Raw genomic sequence first — 23,616 nt, forward strand, 5'->3', positions numbered from 1 at the left:
CTGATGTCTCTATCGGCCCTGGATTGCTAATGTCTGATGTCTCTATCTGCCCGGGCTTGCATGTTTCTGGCAAGGACATGAAATCTACAATGGCCAATCAGACCTTGGTGACTGAGTTCTTCCTCCAAGGCCTGCAGACACCAAAGGCTTCAGGTGGCAGTTTTCCTGCTCCTGCTGCTTGCCTACCTCATGACCGTGTCTGGAAACCTGGCCATCATCAGCCTGACCTTGCTGGACACCCGCCTGCAGACCCCCATGTATTTCTTCCTCCGGAATCTGTCCTGCTTGGAAATTTGGTTCCAGACTGTCATCGTGCCCAAGATGCTGCTCAACATTGCCACGGGAACTAAGACCATTAGCTTTGCTGGCTGAATCGCCCAGGACTTTTTCCACATCTTCCTGGGGGCCACGGAGTTCCTCCTCACAGCCATGGCCTATGACCGGTACATCACCATCTGCCGGCCGCTCTGCTACCCCGTCCTCATGAGCAGCAGAGTCTACACGCGGCTCATCCTCACCTGCTGGTTGGCTGGATTCTCCCTCATCATCATTCCTCTCGTCTTCACCAGTCAGCTTCCATTCTGTGATACCCACATCAACCACTTCTTCTGTGACTATACACCTCTAATGGAGGTGGTCTGCAGTGGGCCAAAGGTGCTGCAGATGGTGGATTTTACCCCGGCCTTGGTGGCACTGCTTAGCACACTGGTGCTGATCTCCATGTCCTATGTCCAGATTATCCGGACAATTATCCGGATTCCCTCTGTCCAGGAGAGGAAAAAGGCTTTCTCCACCTGTTCCTCCCACATCATTGTGGTCACCATGTGCTACTGTAAAGCCTTCCCCAGGCAAAGGGGTTGATCTCAACAAAGGAGTGTCTCTAATCAATACAGTTATTGCCCCTCTTCAGAACCCCTTCATCTATACTCTCAGGAACCAGCAAGTGAAGCAAGTAGTAAAAGACTTGGTCAGAAAAGTGACTGGGCTCCAAAATAAGTAGCAACCCTACAAGGCACCTTCCAGGGTGTGTAAGGAGTCGAGGCTCGCTCACTCCCGTTGCTTCTTCCTCCACAATCACTCTCAGATTCACTCTACCTCTGTATTTCAACACATAGTTCATGTGTCAAAGATGACCAGCTGTCAGAGACTGCAAGTGAGTAGTATATACTTTTTGCTTCTCTGTAGCCACCTACATTGGTTGTGCCCTCCCACACTGACACTGGGTTTGGCCATGTGGCTTGCTTCATACAAGTGACACTTTATGTTTGCACTGTTAGTTGCTCAGTCATGTCCAACTCTGCGAGCCCATGGATTGTAGCCCACCAGAGTGTCCGCGGAATTCTGCAGGCAACAAACTGGGGTGGGTAAGCCATTCCCCTCTCCAGGGGATCTTCCTGACCCAGAGATTGAACCCAGGTCTCCCTCATTGCAGGCAGATTCTTTACCATCTGAGCCACCAGGAAACTTTCAGAAACAAGAAGTCCTTGAAACCTACCACTATATGAACAAGCCTGAACTAACCTAGGCAAAATTTGCCCCCATCACCCTTGCAGATAAACTCACACACACAGACACACACATACACACATGCTCCCTGCCACCATGAAACAGAGCTGCCCAGCTGACAGTGGTCAAAGATACATGAATGAGCCTATCAAAGGCCAATAGAGAACCATCCAGATGAGCCCAGCCCAAATGGCCAACCCACAGAATGATGAATAAAATAAATGTGGCTGCTTTCAGCCACTAAGTATTAAAGTGCTTTATTAGTCAACAAAAATTCGTCAAGAAAAAGTAAGCATATATGGTAAACACACGCAGTGTCCTGGTTCAGGATCTACCATTAAGAAGTGAGGGACAGAGAGTGATTACCCATATGAACTGTAGTTGGGATGATCAGGTCAGGAAGGAGGACCTGGTCTCTTCTCACCTATTGTCACAGACCATAGTTACCGAGAAATAGATTGTCTACAGGATGTATATTGAGACAGAGTTATTTATTTTTCTTCTGGGGCCTTCAGTGTCCTCGTCACAGGTAATCTGTCCCCTGAAATAAGACTCAGACAGGGAGATTGGTAGATTTTGAAGGTCTTATCCCATGGAGCCTAACTTGAGCACATTCTCTGTGTAAAATGAGGTTTTTTAATTTCCCAGAAAGCTCAGGACCTTTCTCAACTCCCCCATACTCTCATCAAGGGCACTTCTGAGACATTGTTTTCCAGGGACTTTCTCACTCAAAATAAAGTTCTCTGATGAAGGTGATGGCCTACGGGAGAGAGACCCAGAGCTTCCCCATCTGGGTATGTATTTCTCCGAAGCTGCAGGAAATGGTCAGGCAAGAGGAGGGTGTGCTAAATTGCCCACTTCCCAGGCTGAATCCATTTTTTTTTATATTTTTGACTACACTGGGTCTCTGTCACTGCCCACTGAATTGCTCTGGTTGGGGTGCACGCAGTGGTCTCTCTTGTTGCAGAGCACGAGCTCTAGGGTGTGCAGGTTTCAACAGTTGCAGCTTGTGAGCTCTGGGTGTGTGGGCTCAGTAGTTATGGTGCACGGATTTAGTTGCCTGGATTCTTACTGTACCAGGGATTGAAGCCCTGTCCCCTGCATTGGCAGGTGGATTCTCCACCACTGGACCACCAGGGAAATCTCTGACTCAGTCTTAATTCCATTCGCCAAGCCCAATAAAGACAGACAACTAATGAGCCAGGTCCAAAGCAAACAAATGCAGTATGCTCCCACCTTGGCAGCTGCACCTTAAAGGCTAACACGCTGCATTGATACCTCTAAATCCATTTCACCTGCACTCCCAAGTTTTAAAGTGAAGGTTATTCCAGTGTGAGACCCCCACCAGGTCTGTGGAATGATGGGGAGAGGGACTGAGGACCCAGGACACAGTTTATAACATGTTCATGTAGAAGAAACCAGAAGTTCAAGGCACAGAATCAATATTCTAGAGATAATCTGGTTAAATGGCTCTTTCCAGAGGGATTTTGTACCAAATGTTACACACCACACAAGTTACGAAACCTGAAAGGATTTCAATTCTCAAACAATGGAATCTCTGTCACGGGAATAATTTAGGCAAATAACTCCCTCTAGCGGGGTTTTGTGTGGTTTTGTTTTGTCTCATTTTGTTTTGTTTTATTTTAGAAAATGTTGAACACTGAAGGGAAGCACCCAGGGAACTCTGCTTAGAAACAATCCTCAGGAGAAGTCGTAAGGACTCTCTATAAAAATTAAAAGATCAGTATAAAATCCTTTTTAAAAAAAGTGATGATTGACCATACATCTACTCTTGTCTCAAAACTCAAAAGGGAAAAATAATAACTTGAAGTTTTCTTTTCCTCTCTTCCTAATAACAGGTACCAAGGCTGTCTCTGAAGGTGAGCATGGAGCTCAGAGCTGCTCTAACTTTTCATTCACTTTCAGTGTAGGAGAGATCATCTTTGTTTTCATCCTGGACAACACACCTCATTCTAGGCATGGGGGAGCAGAGGAAGGGAGAGAGAAAAGGATAAATAAAAGATAGGCAAGGAGGGGAACTTCCCTGGTAGTTCAGTGGCTAAGACTCCGCACTCCCAATTCAGGGAGCACTCCTAATGCAAGAGGCCTGGGTTTGATCCCTGGTCATGTTGATCCCACATGCCACCCAGTGGAGCCAAAATAAATAAAGAAATAAATATTGTTTTTAAGGAGTAGGAGGGAAATGGGAAAGAATGAGAGGGAGTAGGAATAATAGGAGGGAAGCGGGAGACAGAGAAATTCTAATCTTGAAACTCCTGTTTACAAATACATTTCAAGGTAGTCAAAGCATGAGTTCTCCAAAATTATTTCCCCTTGGAAATTTCCTTCTAAGTGTAATTTTTTTTATAACTTTTTGTCAGCACTAAGTAGCATGTGGGATCTTAGTTCCTTGACCAGGGATTGAACACACACCTCCCGCAATGGAAGCTCAGAGTCCTAACCATTGGACTGCCAGGAAAGTGCCTAAGTGTAAATTTTTTCAGCGCTTCATTTGAGGCATAAAATACATTTGTAAAGATGCAAAAAAAATGTTTTTGAAACTTTTATTTAAAAGGTGAATATCTCGACGTGATCTGGCCAAACAGATTGGATGCTTGGAACAAGTCCACTGAGCACAGATATCTATAGATTTTAGTGTTTCTAAAACCCTCCATGGTTTTCTGCTTGTACCCAGTTGAAAAGGCCTTGGTTTGATTAAAATGATATCAAAATCTTCAAATTGTAGGACATAAATAATCAGCTATGGGAATTCACTATTATCTTCTATATTTTGTCTGTTTATAAAAATAAATATTTTCAATATATAAACATGAAATGGGTTGTATTTATGAAGCTAATGTGTTGGGGCTCAAGTGTGAAGTTTATGTCCCAGTATTTTAAAATTTTGTATTTAGACAGAAATCTCCTGGTGGAATAATTTATGAAAACCTATCCTTTGACTACCTTAAAATCTACTTGGAAACATCAGTTTCAAGATTACTGAATTTCTCTCTTCCTTTCTCTTTGGTTCAATTCAGTCATTCAGTCATGTTCAACTCTTCGTGACCTGTGGACTGCAGCATGCCCAGCTTCCCTGTCCTTCACCAACTCCCAGAGCTTGCTCAAATTCACGTCCATTGAGTCAGTGATGCCATCCAATCATCTCATCCTCTGTGGTCCTCTTCTCCTTCTGCGTTCAATCTTTCCCAGCATCAGGGTCTTTTCCAATAAGTCAGTTCTTCGCATCAGGTGGCCAAAGTATTGGAGCTTCAGCTTCAGCATTAGTCCTTCCAATGAATATTCAGGATTGATTTCCTTTAGGATTGACTGCTTTGATCTCCTTGAAGTCCAAGGGACTCTCAAGAGTCTTCTCCAACACCACAGTTCAAAAGCATCAATTCTTTGGCACTTCAGCCCTTTCTCTTTCCTCCTCCCTTTTCTCATCCTTCTCCTTCCCTCCCCCTCCCCCCACTCTCTTTCTCCCTCCCTCTCTCACTGTGGCTCTATCCCACCTTTTCTCACTATGGTCCAGCATCTTTGATTCTTTATCCACTGTGACATAGCCCTTTACGCCTGCCCCATAAAATCTAAATCTTCTTCCAACCTGACTGCATGCAGTTAGCAAACTCAAATATGGTATAAGCACCCAGGAAAGAGATTCTAATTATGACAGCTTGGCCCTTCTGCTATCAAGTTCCAATCATCAGTGGTCAAGGAGTTACCCATTCTAGGATAAACCCAAGAAAGATTCTCTTAGGGGAATGTGGGCTTGGAAGAAATGATCCCACATATTGAATACAAAATAATCTCACTGTGTCAGCTTCTGACTGACCATATTTATCTCTTCTTTCACATGTTTACACCATCTTGGCTTCTTGCTTATCTTCTCGTCCTTTGCTTCTTTGAAAAATCCATTTCCGGTACCTCTCTTGCCTTGGTTTACACACCTTTGTCCTTCTGCCATTTCCATTAGCTTGTTTTATCTTTCCTACTGGGGGTCTATGGGTTGGAAGACTCTTGGTCAGCTACATATTATCAGTCTCAAATCCATATTTACAGCTTTCATCTTTTAAGTCACTCTGCCTACAGCTAAAGAGTAAGCACTCATTCACCACAGAGAACAAAAGACAAACTTCATGATCTCATAGATTTACCTTAGACCAACCCTGAAAATAGAAACCATTCTTCTCACCAAACTCAAGAGGAAACTCCAATACCATTTGATCTCTTGACCAGAGTCAAGTGTAAAGACACCATGGACCTCTCTTTCAATGATTCTGTGATCCTTGAAGATCAGTCTGCTATTGACTTTTCCATGTAAATGATCTATGGACTCCAAGTATATGAATAGAAGCCACCAAGGCTTCTGAGATGCAGAATCGAAAAGAAAATGGGTGAGAGAGACTTCCACTTCCCTCGTGGTCCAATGGTTGAGACTTTGCCTTCCAACATAGGGGATGTAGATTTCATCCCTAGTGGAGAACTACGATCCTACATGCCTCATGGCCAAAAAGCCGAAACATAAGACAGAAGCAATACTGTATCAAGTTCAATAAAGACTTTTTAAATTGTCCACATAAAAAAAAAGTCTGAAGAAAGAAAATGGGGAAGGAATATCAGGGAAGGTAGTTCAAGTCCATGGAGGAGAAGATAGAAGCATATATAACATCCTGCCTTTCATCAGAAAGCAGGAATCAGGGAACAGTGGCCCAACACAGGAAAGAAAGAATTTGCTCTGAAATAAATGCTAAACTCCCCACCCCCATGGTGAAACAGTGATGCCACTGACAGTAGGAAGCCAACCGCTTCTGCATTCCTCATGCTCCTGAAGAGGCACATGGCATGCTGTAGAATTAGGCAAACCAGCCCTCAGACGCCAGTAATTCAGAGTTCCTATTATGCGATGTTGGGAAAACTACACAACTTCTATGTTCTTCATTCCCTCATCTGCAAAATGGGTAAAATAATAACAGTAATAAGAATGATAACTTGTCTTCCATTTACTGTATTCCAAGCACTCTTCTAAGCACTCCACATCTATCAACACATTTAGTGCTTATGACAGATTTTTGTTCCAATTACTATTCTTATCCCCATTTAACAGATGAAGCAACTGAGGCACAGAGAGGCTAGAGAACCTTCTGAAGGTCACACACCTACTAAATAGGTGGGCCAAGAGCCTAAAAATAACAAATGCCTCAAATGTAGTGAGCATAAAGTGATAAAGAATGGAAATTAATAAAACTCTGCCCAGCTCAGGTAAAATGCTTGATAAACTAATGTTGCATTTTTATTATTATGATCACCATTATTGCTTCAGTTCCCACAAGACTTTTATCCTGTAACTGATGCCCATGTAACAGCCTCCTCGGGGGTCTCTTTGGAGCATCTTTCTAGTTACCTGTCAAAAGTTAATTCCCAACATTATTTATTAAGGCTAATTAAAGTTTTCTTGACCTGGGCCCCCAGGGAAAAATTTATTCCCCAATGTCTCTGCTGAGTAAACTCAATAAAATATGTATCACTCAAACTGATAAAAAATTGTAAAGAAGTCCAGATCAAATGGAGGGAAAAAAAGAGACTGTGAGAAGTAAAATGTTCCTCTATTCTTCAAATAGTTTAAATAAGGTAGCAACTTCAGAAATTGTAGAACCAATCCTAAATGGGATCAACTTATAGAAAAGGCAGGAACAAGTGATTGATTAAAGGCAAAGGGAGCTAGAAACTATTTCTTTTCAAACTCCTGCCCAAGAAACCTGTATGCTTTGTGAGCAATCAGGGCATGGAGTAGTATTAGAAAAGTGGAATATGTGTTACATTTTATCTTACTTTCTTATCCACATCTGACTTCTCAATTTTGACTCTTCCTAACAGCATCCAGAGGTAAAATCCCTCAACATCTTTTCTGAGTGTCAAAAAGTGAGTATGTCCTCAGTTCATCAATATTATCATTTTATGGTGACAGATTATGAAATCCAACTGAATGTAATTTCTACTACTGTTTTTTACTGTTAAAAATCTCATTCAGGTTCATATTTTTATTTTTAGATTATGAATATGGGGATAAAGAAAAAGAGAAAGACTTTCATTTTGTGATCAGTGGCACTCCAAAAATAACTATCATTGACCATTTAAAATTCTTCCAGACATTTGGAAATATATGTATAAATTCCCAGTTTCTTACACAGGTAAAAATCACAATCTATACTTGTGATTGTGTTTACTTCCCTAGCAATATATTGTAAACTACGAAAGTCAGTACAAATAATTTTCCCATTTTATTCCAAATACAAAAGGTCACAATTTATGTATTTATTCACCTATTGAATAAGTGGAATTTTTATCTTTTACAATTTTTCTACATTACAATAATGAAATGAACTTCTCCAAACAATTATATACTCAGACTTGTGATTATATTTCTGTGAAATACAAATGTAAATTTCTCAATTATAATGTAGAAAAATTCTCCAAAGAGCAAAAAGTGAACAGAAGCCTGAGCCTCCCATTCAGAGGGTGACACTGCCTTGACATTAGAGTCCAGTGATCACAGTGGGCCAAGGGCAACAGGGACTTCCATTATGAACTTGTTATAGATAAGCACCCTTGAAGACCCTTAGTTCCTGTGATACTGGAAGATCAGAACAAAGATAAATGCCTAAAGTGATTCTTGACCCTAGCAGGTATTTTTCTGGGAGGAATCCATATCAGTCTGTAAGGGATCAGGCTGACTCTTTCATACTTTTCTTTAGCAGTAACATCTATGTCCTGAAAACTAAAAGAATGTAAGAAAGGCTCCTGGCCCAGTAAACATTACTCCCTGAATATTTAAACAGTATTTAAAGAATATTTAAAGAAAGCTTTCCTAGAACTATTGGCTAACTGTAATCTCTTCTATCAGTTAAAACCAGGAGAAAAAGTCTCATACAAAAAAGAATTCAATATTTCAGAGCTTTCTCCAAACCTGCCACCAGGCACAAAAGCCAGAATATAAAAATAGCTGTTCACTCCTGCAAAGCAAATGGATATGGGGGTGTCCGAAATATTGAAGAAGAAAGCAATGAAGCAAATGATCAAAACATTAACACTAAAGAAAGATGAAACATTCCTACAAGATCTTAGAGAAGGGTTTCATAGATAGGGGAAAAAGCAAAGAGTGGATAAACGGGTAAATTTTTATATGCAGAAGATGCATTATGGAGTGCCAGATGACTATTTCATTGCCTCAATAAAAAGGCTTCAAAAAGAAAGCTGCCTACATGGGAACCTGGGTAAACATATTTTGTGAAGGGCCAGTTGAGACCAACAGACATTTTGTTAACTTAGAGGAATTTTCCATGAATAAATTTCAAGGGAACCCACATTCTCCCCTCAATATTCCTGAGCTTTGCTGCCCTTTTCATACCTCATTTCTCTTCTCAGTTTCACAGGCAGAATCATTAGCAATGAAAAACCGAACTTTGACAGAATTCATTCTGCTGGGACTAACAGACATTCCAGAGCTTCAAAGTATCATCTTCATACTTCTCCTCCTTACCTACATAATCAGTATCTTAGGAAACCTGACAATCATCACCCTCACACTACTGGACTCCCACCTCCACACGCCCATGTATTTCTTCCTCTGGAACTTCTCCTTCTTAGAAATTTTCTTTATATCCACTTTCACTCCTAGGCTACTATTCAGTATCTCAACTGGGAACAAGAGCATCAGCTTTGCTGGTTGCCTCACTCAGTATTTCTTTGTGATATTCTTTGGAGCCACAGAGTTTTACCTTCTGGCTGCCATGTCCTATGACCGCTATGTGGCCATATGCAAACCCCTACATTACACGACCATCATGAACAGCAGAGTCTGCATCCAGCTAGTCCTCTGCTCTTGGCTGGCTGGATTTCTCATCATCCTATCCCCAATCATCATGACCAGTCAACTGGACTTCTGTGCCTCCAATGCCCTGAATCATTATTTTTGTGACTATGGACCCCTCATAGAAATATCTTGCTCAGACACAAGACTCCTGGAGCTGGTTGACTTCATCTCAGCAGTTGTGACGTTGGTGCTCACTCTGATGCTGGTGATTCTCTCCTACACAAACATCATCCAGACCATTCTAAGGATCCCTTCTGCTCAGAAAAGGAAGAAAGCCTTTTCCACATGCTCATCCCACATGATTGTCATCACCCTCTCTTATGGCAGCTGCATCTTCATGTACATAAAACCTTCAGCAAAAGATGGAGTTGCCTTCAATAAGGGAGTCGCCATACTCAATACATTAATTGCCCCTTTATTGAACCCATTCATTTACACTCTAAGGAATAAACAAGTAAAAGAAGCCTTCAGTAATGTGGCCAGAAAAATAGCACATCTTTATTCATTTTAGTGGCCTCAAAATCAAGGGAAATTTTGAATGATTCATAAAGTTATGCCAACTGATAATTTGACCTTATGATAACTCCTTTTGTTAAAACTGTTTCTCAGATAAACTGACTGAAAACACATATCAAAATTTAGTTCTACATCTGTCAGCAAGAGAAAGGTATTCAAAGAAGGCCAGTTCAGATAATTTATTTCCTATAGATATCTTTTAATAAAGAAGGAAAATAATATCTTAAGAGTACATATAAAACAGAAGTGTCTGATTAAAAATTGCTTTACTTGTCACAAATCTAGTGATCAGGTGAATGACTATATCTACCTTACATGAAGGGCTCTTAGTCTTATCAATCACTATCAAAAAGTTATAAATATATTGTGTCAGAAATTCCTAGATACTTCCCAGAAGAGATTATTCATGATGCCACACACATACAAAAAATCTATTTCATAAAACATTCTCAGGTTTTAAGCAATTTTCTTCTCCCTCAAACAATTCCAAAAAAAGCCTGCCTTTTTCTGGCATCTCCTACAGCAAGTGATTCCTACTGTAAAGTATTGTATGGAATCTCACATCTGTTCATAAGGACATTTCTGATCACTGAGATCAGAATGAAAACCATTACCAAGGAATCATTTGGACTCCATTTAAAGGCAAATTTTGGTGAAGAGATATCTTAGGATATGTTGGCAATGACCTGAATCTGTTGTAGCTGGAGTCTGGCAAACTCCACCTGACTTTTTTCCTTCTTCTTCTTTTCTTTTTTTTTTATTTTACTTTTTAACTTTACAATATTGTATTGGTTTTGCCATATATCAACATGAATCCACCTGACTTTTACAGGATACATTTCTAGATAACCTGAGGAGGTAGGGCATGTTACAGATGCTTCTTAGGGAGGCCTTGGGATGCTAAAGTCTATTAACTCTCTACAACTTCCTGCATTTGGAGTCCTTTGGCTGCCTCTCTGACCTTGCCAATTATGTGGTCATTGCTTCTAAGAGTTAACTGTCCTCTACCTCTTCAAGCCCCATCATTCCCATGAATATTAACAAGCCTAGCTCCATGAAGATCTGTCCCACCATCATCCCTGGTAAAGGAGAGCTGTCAGTGAACTTTTTAGTGATGCTGTTGGTCCTCTCAGCAGTACATTTCCCATGACCTTGTGAATGATATGTGCTGTGGGCCTTCCAATGGAACAAACCAACTAATAGGCCTTAAGTTCATATGTCCTGTATCTTTTCCATTATTCCCACCTCCCTTGGGCTTTTTACTCCTTCCTTCACCATCTTCCAGACAACTCAGATATTTCCACATCACTGAGTGTTGGACATCACTTTTTCAGGCACTGAGAGCTATCCCAGTGTTGAAGTGGGGTCTCTGGGAGGATGTTAAATCCCACATCCTGAAAATGTGTTCCCAAGTCAATAAATTCTTGCTCAGTCAAGACAGTCTTACATTCTGGGACCCTGATCAAATCCTAGTCCCAGGAACACTTCTCTGACTTCTGCCAGTACAAGCAAGCCAATTCTTTTCATTCCTTAGTGTATAGGTTCTTTCCTCTTTTACCAAGTCCAGCATTTCCTCAGCTGGATTATTCAGGGTTTAATCCTAGTTATCAGTCTGACATCTAGGAGAGGAGTCAGGGATGGCTCTTAAGGGGAACATCTGATGTCTTGTAAATAGGAGGCCTCCTAAACATCTTCCAGCTAGCCCTTGGTAGGGAATAGTGGCCACCTTTGCAAATCCAAAGTGCTCATAGCAAGCTGAAAAGTTAAAATCCTTAGAAGCATCTATCCAGTTATGCCTTTTCCACATTTTCAGTATCTGTGTTTCCTCCATCAGGGTCCTGAGCTTCATAAAGGACCTGCCAGAACTAAGCATTCAAATGTCTCTGAAACTCTCTGCTGCTAACAAGTAGATCAACAAGCCACTCAACTATGTCTGTTCTCTCACTACAGGAGATAAAGCCTCTAACTAACCAACACATAGGTGAGCCCTCTAGCTGTCACACTTTGCCATTAACTGCTCGTTAATAGCCCTTAGTTCTTATTACCCTCTTCAGAGCATCAATACAACTTAGCAACAGTCAACTCTACTGTCTTTGTAGGCAATTTTTTCCACTGTATTTTTCTAATGCCTGCAACATCACATCTGCCACTGTCTTCCCCTCCACCAGGAGATTTTTCCAGATTAACACCAGTGCAAATGTAACAATAAGCCACCACACTATATGCAAGGTAATAGCAGCCCACAACTGAAAGATTTTGAAAACTGTGGTGTACTGAAATTATTGATAACACCAATTAAAACTAAATTCGAGCAATTTCTAACTCAGTAGATCTGATCTATCAATTATCAGCCTTACACACCAAAATAATGCCCATTTATGTGTACAAATACTGTTTACCTCAACTTCTACTATTTGTCTGTACTTAATAATAAACATGCATTCAGAAATTACAAAACACACAAAAAAGCAAGAAAAAACAACCCATTAATGACAACATAAAACTTTGAGCCAGACCTAGAAGTGACACACATCTTGAAATTATCATACACAGACTAACAATAACATAATTATCATAAAATAATTATGATGCCAATGTTAAAATATCTAATACTTTTAACAAACATGCAGGACCAGACAGAAAGTTTTTTGAGAGTATAATAGAATGTTAGAACTAGAAAAGACAATAACAGAAATAAAGAATTTCTGTAATGAGCTCATTAGCTAGTGAACAGAGTTTAGGAAAAAATCAGTAAAACTGAAGAATGGTCAACAGGAATTATTCAAATTGAGTGCAAAGAGGAAACTGTGTGAGAAAAAAAAGCAGATTATTTTAAAGCAATGAGACAATATCAAACATTCAAAAATATATGCAATAGGAGTCCAGAATAACAGAACAGAATGAGGGAAATAAATATTTGAGGTCATGTGCTCCGTCACTCAGGCACGTCTGACTCTTTGAGATCCCTGTGGACTGTAGCCCACCAGGCTCCTCTGTCCATGGGATTTTTCAGGCATGAATACTGAAATGAAGTGAAGTGAAAGTTGCTCAGTTGTATCCAACTCTTTGCAACTCCAGGGACTATGCAATCCGTGGAATTCTCCAGGCCAGAATACCAGAGTGGGTAGCCGTTCCCTTCTCCAGGGGATCTTCCCAACCCAGGAATGGAACCCAGGTATCCCACATTGCCAGCAGATTCTTTACCAGCTGAGCCATCAGGGAATACTGAAGTGAGTTGCCATTTCCTCCTCCAAGTGATCTTCCTCACCCAGGGATCAAACCCAAGTCTCCTGTGTCTCCTGCATTGGCAGACAGATTCTTTACCACTGAACCACCTGGGAATAATGTCAGATAACCTTCCATTTGTAAAGAAGCAAACAACAAACCCAAGAAAACTGGAGAACTCACAGCAAAATGTCAGGATACGTCAATCAGTTTCTCTCTCTCTCCCTCTCCCCGTCCCCCTCCCTCTCCTTCTCCCCGTCCCCCTCCCTCCTCTTCTCTCTCTCTCTGTCTCTCTCTCTCTCTCTCTCTCTCTCTCACACACACACACACACACTTAGATACATCAAAGTCAAACTGCTAAAACAAAAATGAGAATATGTTGAAAACTACTAAAAGATGAGAATCTGAGACTTTTCAAATGAAATTATGCCAGACAGAAGACAGTGGGATGCTGGCTTTAAAATACAGGGATGAGAAACTATTAACTCACAACTGTATGCCTAGTGAAAATATCTTTCTAAAATTAAGACCAAAATGTGAGAGTGCTTAGCTAAGATGGTACAGTAGGAAGACTGTGAGCTCACCTTCTCTCATGGACACACCAAAATTGCAACTATTTACAGTGTAATTATTAATGAAAAAGACCATAATCTAGTAGAAAATATCTTCTGCAAGTAAAGATATAAGGGTTGTGGGGAATAGAGATTCTGCTCTTAAAGGGCACACACAAAATTTCACATGCTCAGGCAATCAAAGAAGAATCAGTGATTTGAAAGGAGCTTGGGTTAGATTCACCTACTCACCTTGGAAATTATCCAAGAGAGTCAGGAGGCAGCTGGAGCTCACCTTAGGGATAGAGACACTGTAAGCAGCCATATTTGGGAGCCTATTCTATGACATGAACACTGATGCTGCCCAGCACCATTTGGCAATCCTCCCTCTAGCTTATCAGCACCAGGGCCTTGCTGCAATCAGCAGCAGGAAGGCTGTATAAGATCCCCTGAAGCCACAACTGCCCTGGGACATGGCCCTGTACTTGAGAGAATCCAGGACCTGACACCACACACCAGCATGCAGGCACTCCCATTAGAACCCCCAGGGCCTGCAGCCAGAGACTGCAGTGTCCAACTAGTAAAAAGGCAATATCCCTTGGACCACCTGTTCCCTGGCCCAACCCACCAGCCAGCTAGCTCTAGCCCCACAACCAGCCTCACCCACCCATGGTCAGGTACCAGCTCCAAGACCCAGAGTCCCAACCCCATTGTCCAGCAGACTGATACATCAACTCCAGGACCACCCAGACCCAGCTCCACCTACCAGTGAGACAACACCAGCCTAAGACCCCCTAGGCCTTTGCTGTACCTACCCATCAGGGGCTAGACACCAGCTCCAGGACCAGCACAAACCTGCAACCTGCTGTGGCAGGACACAGTCCACCCACCAGCAGGCTGGTGCCTGTCCCCAGACACCTTGGGCCCTGGCCCCAACCCCAACATGACAAGAGCAACTCTGAGACACCTTGGACCCTCAGCCAGAAGCCCCAGTACCCAATCACACCCACCAGTGGGGTCAACACAAGCTTTGGCACATCCCAGGCCCCACAGCCAACTTTTTCAGGAAAGAGACCAGCCTATCAGTGGGCAAACACCAGCTTTAGGACCCCCAGGGCCCTAAAGTCAGAGATCCCAGGACCCAGATCCACCCATAAGTGAGATGCACTACTGCTCTGACACTAGCCTCAAGTGACATGACAGATTATATGATGTAATAGATATATATGGAATATTTCAACCAAAAGCAGCAGAATACACACTTTTTTTCAAATGCACATGAAACAGTCTTCAGGATAGATCACATGCTGGGCCAAAAAACAAGTGAGGGCAATAGATCAGGAATTAATTGCTATTGAAAAGATAGATTGTTATTCACAGTCCCCAAGATGGTGGAGCATGCCAGATCATGCAGAGCCACATGAAGTAGTACTAGGGTCAATCAACAGGCAGAGGGAACTAGGAGATAACATGAGCAGGAGCCTTTATTGTGCTTTTCATGGGAAGGAATGGGTAAGGCCATGTAGGCAGAATAGGCAATGTAGACAAGTTTAGTATTAGCTAGTTTTAATAATTTCTATTGGCTCTGAGTTTAGGGGCTGTCTCTAGTTGTCTGGTACCAAGCCAGATATCAGAGCTCAATAATGCTGATGGCTGTGGGTATGGACTCTAGATTGCTTGGTTTGCATATGAAAGGTATGCTTCCAAGTAAGTAATTTCTTATCCTTAGGAATTAGCTGACCCTGAGAGGAGTGGTCTACCCACATGTCAAAACATCAGAATAAAAAGACATTCTGGGAATTCCCTGGTGATCTAATGATTAGGACTCATCACTTTCACTGCTGGAGTGCCCAGGTTCAATCCCTGATGGGGGAACTAAGATTCTTCAAGCAACATGGCTTGACAAAAAAAAAAAAAGAATAAAAAGACATGCATAAACACAGGGACTAAATTATTAGGGTCCTATAAATCAAGTGAAGGACTCTATAGTTTATCTAAAATGAGAAGCTATTGGCCTATTAGAAGATTTAAAGAAAGAAAATGCACTGTTTATAATAGCCAGGACATGGAAGCAACCTAGATGTCCATCAGCAGATGAATGGATAAGAAAGCTGTGGTACATATACACAATGGAGTATTACTCAGCCATTAAAAAGAATACATTTGAATCAGTTCTAATGAGGTGGATGAAACTGGAGCCTATTATACAGAGTGAAGTAAGCCAGAAGGAAAAACATAAATACAGTATACTAATGCATATATATGGAATTTAGAAAGATGGTAACAATAACCCGGTGTATGAGACAGCAAAAGAGACACTGATGTATAGAACAGTCTTATGGACTCTGTGGGAGAGGGAGAGGGTGGGAAGATTTGGGAGTATGACATTGAAACATGTAAAATATCATGTAAGAAATGAGTTGCCAGTCCAGGTTCGATGCACGATACTGGATGCTTGGGGCTAGTGCACTGGGACGACCCAGAGGGATGGTATGGGGAGGGAGGAGGGAGGAGGGTTCAGGATGGGGAACACATGTATACCTGTGGTGGATTCATTTCGATATTTGGCAAAACTAATACAATTATGTAAAGTTTAAAAAATAAAATAAAATTTAAAAAAAATAAAGAGGATAAAAAAATAAATAAATAAATAAAGTATTTTCTGGGAAAAAAAAAAAGAAAATGATACCATCTAACTTATACTTGGAGAAAATCACATTGGCTGGGTGGAGACAAGAGATGGAACAAGAATGACTCTGGTGAGGGAGAGGGACAATCAGCTAGACTGCAAATTTAGCAGCAAAGATGGTAAGAGGTGGTTGCTTGGGATTAAATTTTGGATGCAGGATTAACAGGCTTTGCTGAGAATTTGAATATGCAGTGTTATAAAATAAATGTATTAAAATAGACAGTCAGATTTTTTATGTGGGCAACTGAGTGATAACAGGTCCCTTACTATTGACAGGGAAGCTTGGAAGAGGAACAAGAGTTCTACTTGGGATATGGTAAGTTTGAGATGCCGAAAAGACATTTAAGGAGAGATATTCACCTATACTGGAGAAGGCAATGGCACCCCACTCCAGTACTCTTGCCTGGAAAATCCCATGGATGGAGGGGCCTGGTAGGCTGCAGACCATGGGGTCGCTAAGAGTCGGACACGACTGAGCGACTTCACTTTCACTTTTCACCTTCATGCATTGGAGAAGGAAATGGCAACCCACTCCAGTGTTCTTGCCTGGAGAATCCCAGGGACGGGGGAGCCTGGTGGGCTGCAGTCTATGGGGTCGCACAGAGTCGGACACGACTGAAGCAACTTAGCAACAGCAGCATTCACCTATATATATAATAGAAGCCATGGTCAAAGATTTAAGTGTAGAAATCACAGAATTTAAAAAGGAAAGTTTTAAGAAGGAAAGGGGGAGAAGGCAATGGCACCCCATTCCAGTACTGTTGCCCGGAAAATCCTATGGATGGAGGAGCCTGGTAGGCTGCAGTCCATGGGGTCGCTAAGAGTCAGATACGACTGAAGCGACTTAGCTGCAGCAGCAGCAACAAGAAGGAAAGTAGGTCAAGTATGTCAAATATTGCTGAGAGACTCAATAAGATAAAGACTGAAAATTATCCATTGGATTTGGTAACATGAGGGTTGTTGGTGATCTCAATAAGAAAGGATCAGTGGAGTAATAGAGACAATTGGAGAGAATGGTAGATAAAAAGAGGAGACAAAAGGGGGGGGGGGGTCCAGTGATTTAAGACTCCATGGTGCCAATGCAGGGAGCCCTGGATCGATCCCCAGTCAAGGAACTAGATACCACATGCCTCAACTAAGAGTTCCCCAGCCACAGCTAAAAACTCTTCATGCCACAACTAAGACTTTGGGCAGCCAAATAAATAAATAAAATTTCTTTTAAAGTGAAGACAAGCATCAACTAGAGGGCATCAAGAGTTGAGGGAAAGGCCCAAGCTATTCCAGGTAACACCTATGTTCTATTCCCAAATTTCACCAATTTTCCCGGACATGTTAAACATTCATTAAAAAAATAAAATAAAATAAACATTCATAAAGCTTAATTCTTTGGGTAAAAACCCCACTAAGAACATCTGCAGTAACATGAGGGGCCGCCTGAACATTGATGCAAACCCTGACTCTTTGCCATGAACTGATGGGTAATGGGTTCACTGGAACACTTTCCATCTAAAAAGAAAACCAGGCATGAAAATCAATCTGATTCAACCATATTTCACTGTTATTAACTTCTAGAGTTTTCCAGAAGGATCTACATTTAACAGGAGCCAAGATTTCACACAGAGGAACGAATTGCCCATCATGAGATTCTAGACATAATGGAGGGAGACCCTCAAGTCTCATGTCATTTGCGACAAAGAAAATCCTACAATGTGTGAGGAAACAAAGTTAGCCAGGAGAGGAACAAGGTATGAGGAAAATGAGGACATAGCTTGGCCCAAAAAAAAAAAAAAAAAAAAAAATGAGACTAAGGAGAGGAAAAAGGATGCAGCAATCATTGGAGACTTAGAATCACCAGCCCATGATACTATATCGGTTCAGAGTTACTCAAGGAGCCCTCAAGAGTCAGAGCCTCCCAGATCCCCAGGGGTAGAGGTACAGCATCAGCAGTAGAATAACTGTGGAGCCACAGAGGTCAAGTCTCACAGAGGAGAAAGAGAACAACAGAACCCAAGCCTGTGCCCATCAGCCCCACTCTAGCCTGGTGGCCATTTCCACCTCTCCCAGTAAGTGGCCCAAAGAGTGCTGGGCAGCCTTGGACCTTTCCCTAATAAGATTAGACCCTGCCCAGGGACAGAAAAGGAGGAACAGGGGATAGATCAGGACTTGCTCAGGGCCTTACGAGCTGTCTCTCTGGGCTGGAAGCCAATACCTATACCTGGTCAGGGAGAAAAGAGGCCAGGGGAGGTTTCCCAGCTCTCTACTACTCATTTGCAAAAATATGTTTTAGAGGTCACAAGCCTGGCCAGACTGAGAGAAGGGATGAGAAGGAAACAGGAAACCCTGGACAATTTCTATCAGATAAAGCTGCAAATAATACAGCAGGCAAGTGTATATATTCAGAATATGCAAACCTTTGAGCGTGTACTGTGAGTAGTTGTGCTATGGGATGGGTCATACCATGTGATAATTTTGCAATCCTGTGATACGCATGCTTGTAGTGTGCCTAATAGGATGGGTTGTGTGTGGTTAAGTGGTGGGGTTGAGGCAGTGGCTAGTGAGTGCAGGTCAGTGCATTCATAGCCTCCGCACTATCTGTGGTCAGTGTCTGATGAGAACTTAGGACATTCTTCTCAAGTTCTTATTGATGGTCCTCATCTCATAGCCCACAGATGGACCTGGATGCATCCTCCTTTGTCCTCCATATGCTCCCCAGAAGAAACAACCTGCACATACAAATGCACAAACACTACCCCATGCAGAGTTCCCATTAATACTTCAGGGAAAAAGAAAAAACTTGAAAGAAAAAGAAAAACTGTTTGACTATGCTTCCCAAGATTTCCCTGCCAATAAAGACTTCCCTCAGGACTTCTCTGGTGGTCCAGTGACTAAGACTCTGTGCTCCCAATGCAGGGCACCCAGGTTCTATCCCTGGTCAGGGAACTAGATCCCACATACTGCAACTAAGACCCAGCGCAGCCAAATAAAAATAAATATTAAAAAAAAAATAAGACTGCCTTCCTCCCGTATTTTCCCCATTTCCCAAATCCCCCAGTAGAATTCAGAAGCCCAGCCTCCAAGATGACAAATCTACCCCTCAGAACTGCTGCCTATTCCAGTGTACCCTTCAAGAGCCTCACTTCCTGTATTCAGGACTCTCTGAGGTGACCAGCAGTGCAGCCAGCCAGCCACATATTCATCGCTCATCAGCTGGCCATCTAGCCAGTTATTCACACTTACCTGTTGATCCAGTTCAGTTAGTTCAGTTCAGTTCAGTCGCTCAGTCATGTCTGACTCTTTGCAACCCCATGAATTGCAGCACGCCAGGCCTCCCTGTCCATCACCAACTCCCGGAGTTCACTCAAACTCATGCGCATCGTGTCAGTGATGCCATCCAGCCATCTCATCTTCTGTCATCCCCTTTTCCTCCTGCCCCCAATCCCTCCCAGCATCAGGGTCTTTTCCAATGAGTCAACTCTTCGCATGAGGTGGCCAGATTATTGGAGTTTCAGCTTTAGCATCAGTCCTTCCAATGAACACCCAGGACTGATCTCCTTTAGGATGGACTGGTTGGATCTCCTTGCAGTCCAAGGGACTCTCAGGAGTCTTCTCCAACACCACAGTTCAAAAGCATCAACTCTTCAGTGCTCAGCTTTCTTTACAGTCCAACTCTCACATCCATACATGACCACAGGAAAAACCATAGCCTTGACTAGATGGACCTTTGTTGGCAAAGTAATGTCTCTGCTTTTCAATATACTATTTAGGTTGGTCATAACTTTCCTTCCAAGGAGTAAGTGTCTTTTACTTTCATGGCTGCAATCACCATCTGCAGTGATTTTGGAGCCCAAAAACATAAAGTCAGCCACTGTTTCCACTGTTTCCCCACCTATTTCCCATGAAGTGATGGGACTGGATGCCATGATCTTAGTTTTCTGAATGTTGAGCTTTAAGCCAACCTTTTCACTCTCCTCTTTGACTTTTATCAAGAGGCTTTTTAGTTCCTCTTCACTTTCTGCCATAAGGGTGGTGTCATCTGCATATCTGAGGTTATTGATATTTCTCCCGGCAATCTTGATTCCAGCTTGTGCTTCTTCCAGCCCAGCGTTTCTCATGATGTATTCTGCATATAAGTTAAATAAGCAGGGTGACAATATACAGCCTTGATCCAACCATATACCAACTAACTGACCAATTTATCTGTCTTTCTGTCTCATGAAGACTTATTGAAGGGGTGATGGAGGCAGGGGATGGGGTGGATATCTGCCTTAAAAAGAGTGATGGGAATGGGGAAATGAGATATTGTTGCTTCACAGGTATAGAGTTTTTTTTATTTCTTTTCATATTTTTTATTAGAGGATAATTGCTTTACAATATTGTGGTGGTCTCTGCCATACATCAGCATGAGTAAGTCATAATTATGCATATACTATACATTATTATGCATATATATATATATAACCCCTCCCTGTTGAGCCTCCCTCTCCACTTCATTCCATCTCTCTAAGTAGTCACAGAGTGCCAGACTGGGCTCCCTGTGTCATACAGCAGCTTCCTGCTAGTTATCTATTTTACACATGATATTGTATATATTTCAATGCTATGGCATAGAGTTTTAGGTTTACAAAATAAAAAGTTCTGGAGACATGTTGCACAGCAAGGTAAATATATTTAATACTACCAAAGAATGTATACAAAAAAATTGTTAGGGTGAAAACTTTCATGTTGTGTGATTTTAAGCCACAATTTAAAATAAATTTTATCTTAAAAAGAACCTCAGCCTCTCTCTATGACCCAGAAGGACACTTCGTCCTCTCTGTTCCTCTGTGGGAGACTTTGAAAAAGATAACTGTGGCCTCAGGGCCTGTGTGTCTCTGATGAATGTCCCAACTCTGACAGCGTATATGGAGATAAGAGAAGCTGAAGTGGGAAACCAACAAAGGCAGAGTGGATACAGGGGTGACAGGAGCTGAGGGAAAAGTGGGGAGAGTGAAGGGTGCAGGAGACACTTCTCCCAGATGATATCTCAGGGGAAAATGTCACTAGGGGACTGGGAGTAAAGAGATGTTCATGTCCGGCAGTTGTGTCCAACTCCTTGTGACCCCATGGACTATACAGTCCATGGAATTCTCCAGGCCAGAATACTGGAATGGGTACCATCCCCTTCTCCAGGAGATCTTCCCAACCCAGGGATCAAACCCAGGTCTCTCACATTGCAAGTGGATTCTTTACCAAGTGGAGCCACCAAGGAAGGCCAAAGAGATGTTCATAGCATGGCAAAGAAGTGTGAGTCTGGAGGGAGAGGCCTTAGTGAGGACAGACAGGATGAAGGAGAATTCCAGCTTTACTCAGGGAAGGAGGGGAGGTTGGGATTGCCACCTGTGTGAGTTAAAAGAAATCCAAAATTATATAGTGCATGGATGTCCACACTCTTATCCCACTCCCAGAAATTTCTCCCAAGGGAGTAAGTTAACAGAACCAACAAGAGACACACATGAATATAATATTTGCATCATTATCTAAACTATCCCTCAAAATGGAAGAATTTGAGTTGCAAGAATATGAGAGGTATTTGTTGAATGCTGGTAGAGAAATTCAATGGACGACTACAAGAGCTTTTAAAAGGATCCCTCAGAATATTATGTGATCTCATGGCAAAATGGCTCTGGCAAGCATTGAAAAGGAAAGGGAAAAGACAAATTAGTATATGCACTATGATTAAAAGCATATAAGATGGGTTTGCAGCAGGATAAAGACTTGAGGGCAATACACGAGAAAGAAATTTAACCAAGATGGGAAAATCATAGATGACTTTACTCCAAATATTTTTTAAATATTTTAGTTGCAAAGATATTATTTTTAAACTCTAAAAACAGCACAATCTAGCCCATAGATTATTTAAGTGAATTGATAATCTGAAGGATTATTGACCAGAGTCAAGAGGAAAAGGGACTCAGATACTGCTGTCCAAACTGACTAGATGGAGTTCATCTCCCAGAAGCGTACGGTTAGGCTGTCGACCTCACTGGAGATACCATAGGTATGGTGGTTGAAGCCTCAGGTCCCAAGTTACAGTTCTGGTTCCACCATCCACTCTGTTATGGTGTGATCTTGAAGAAGTAATTGAAGCTCTTGGAGCTCTGGTTCCTTATTGCAGTGACAGAATAACAACTATCACTAGAGTTATTATAAAGTCAACTGAGATACTGCAGAGCATGCATCAATGTCTAAGTGTCAGCTACAGACTAAATGACTTAAAACCAAAAATACAGAGAATGGACAAAATGAGGGTGGGGGAAGGTTAAGAGTCTGAGCAATGGGCAGAACTTGGAGACTCACCTGCTTAACGATGAAGATGACTAGCTAATCTTCATGTGTGGGGTAAATAGGGGTAATACAAGCTCTGCAAATCTTGGGAACCCTGACTTCTCAAAGACTTGGGACCAGTTTCCCACCTTTGTCCAATTAGCTGCATAACTTTAAGCAAATCCCTTAACCTTTTTGTTCATCAATCCCCCTGTGTTTATTAGTGCATTCATTCATTTAATAAATCTTTAGCTGAACACTTGGCATGTGCAGCGTACCATACTAGTTGTTCTGGTGATTAAATTAGCCTCCAAGACAGTTGATAACTTAGTGATCAAGAGCACAGGAGCTGGAGTTAGACAGAACTCCAAACTCTAGGATTTGAGCCCAAACTCTCTGTTATAGATGTGTGACTTTGAGAAAGATACTGTCTGAGCTTTCATGTGCTCATCTGTAAATCAGAGAAAAAAAGGTTTCTATGTCATAGTGTGTTTGTGAATATCCAAGGGTTTCATGAATATTAAATCTTTTAGCATAGTGCCTGGTGGGGACCCAGCACTGGTTCCCCAGCTAATGTGAAAACAGACAGCCCCCTACAAACTTCCCCAACCTACCCTTACTGTAGGACCTTACAGTAGAGACTCTTCTCTAAAAAGTGCTGAAACTGAGATACAAGTAATGTCTCATGAGAGCATTGGCAAAGGTTCTTTCTTCAAATATTTGAAAGTTTTCTGGTACAAAAGGGCTTTGACATTCTACAAGATATGAGAATTTGGCCAAGACCAATGAATGAAGACTTGTCCTACAGGCAGAGGAGGCCAGTGCTAAAGGGGGCTACCTAAATAGATGGTGAGTTCCCCATGACTGAAGATGCTCAGAGACACTACACAACATCCTTCTAAGATGTTTTAGATAACATCTGAGCACTGTCATGCTGAAATATATGACCCTTGAAA

The 23,616-nt window shown here is 41.9% G+C and overlaps 1 protein-coding gene and 1 pseudogene across 1 annotated transcript; both read left to right on the forward strand.

Annotated features, from left to right (window-relative positions):
• The first annotated feature begins 189 nt into the window (after positions 1–189).
• LOC104988146 lies at positions 190–861 on the forward strand (annotated as a pseudogene).
• Positions 862–8,935: 8,074 nt separating this feature from the next.
• LOC104988148 (olfactory receptor 6C4-like) lies at positions 8,936–9,887 on the forward strand. Its single transcript, XM_010839363.1, has one exon. It carries the CDS (start codon positions 8,952–8,954, stop codon positions 9,885–9,887), a length of 936 nt encoding a protein of 311 aa, XP_010837665.1. The 5' UTR covers positions 8,936–8,951.
• Positions 9,888–23,616: the final 13,729 nt, after the last annotated feature.

Source organism: Bison bison, unplaced genomic scaffold, assembly GCF_000754665.1.
Source record: "Bison bison bison isolate TAMUID 2011002044 unplaced genomic scaffold, Bison_UMD1.0 scf7180017864115, whole genome shotgun sequence".
NCBI lineage: Eukaryota > Metazoa > Chordata > Mammalia > Artiodactyla > Bovidae > Bison > Bison bison.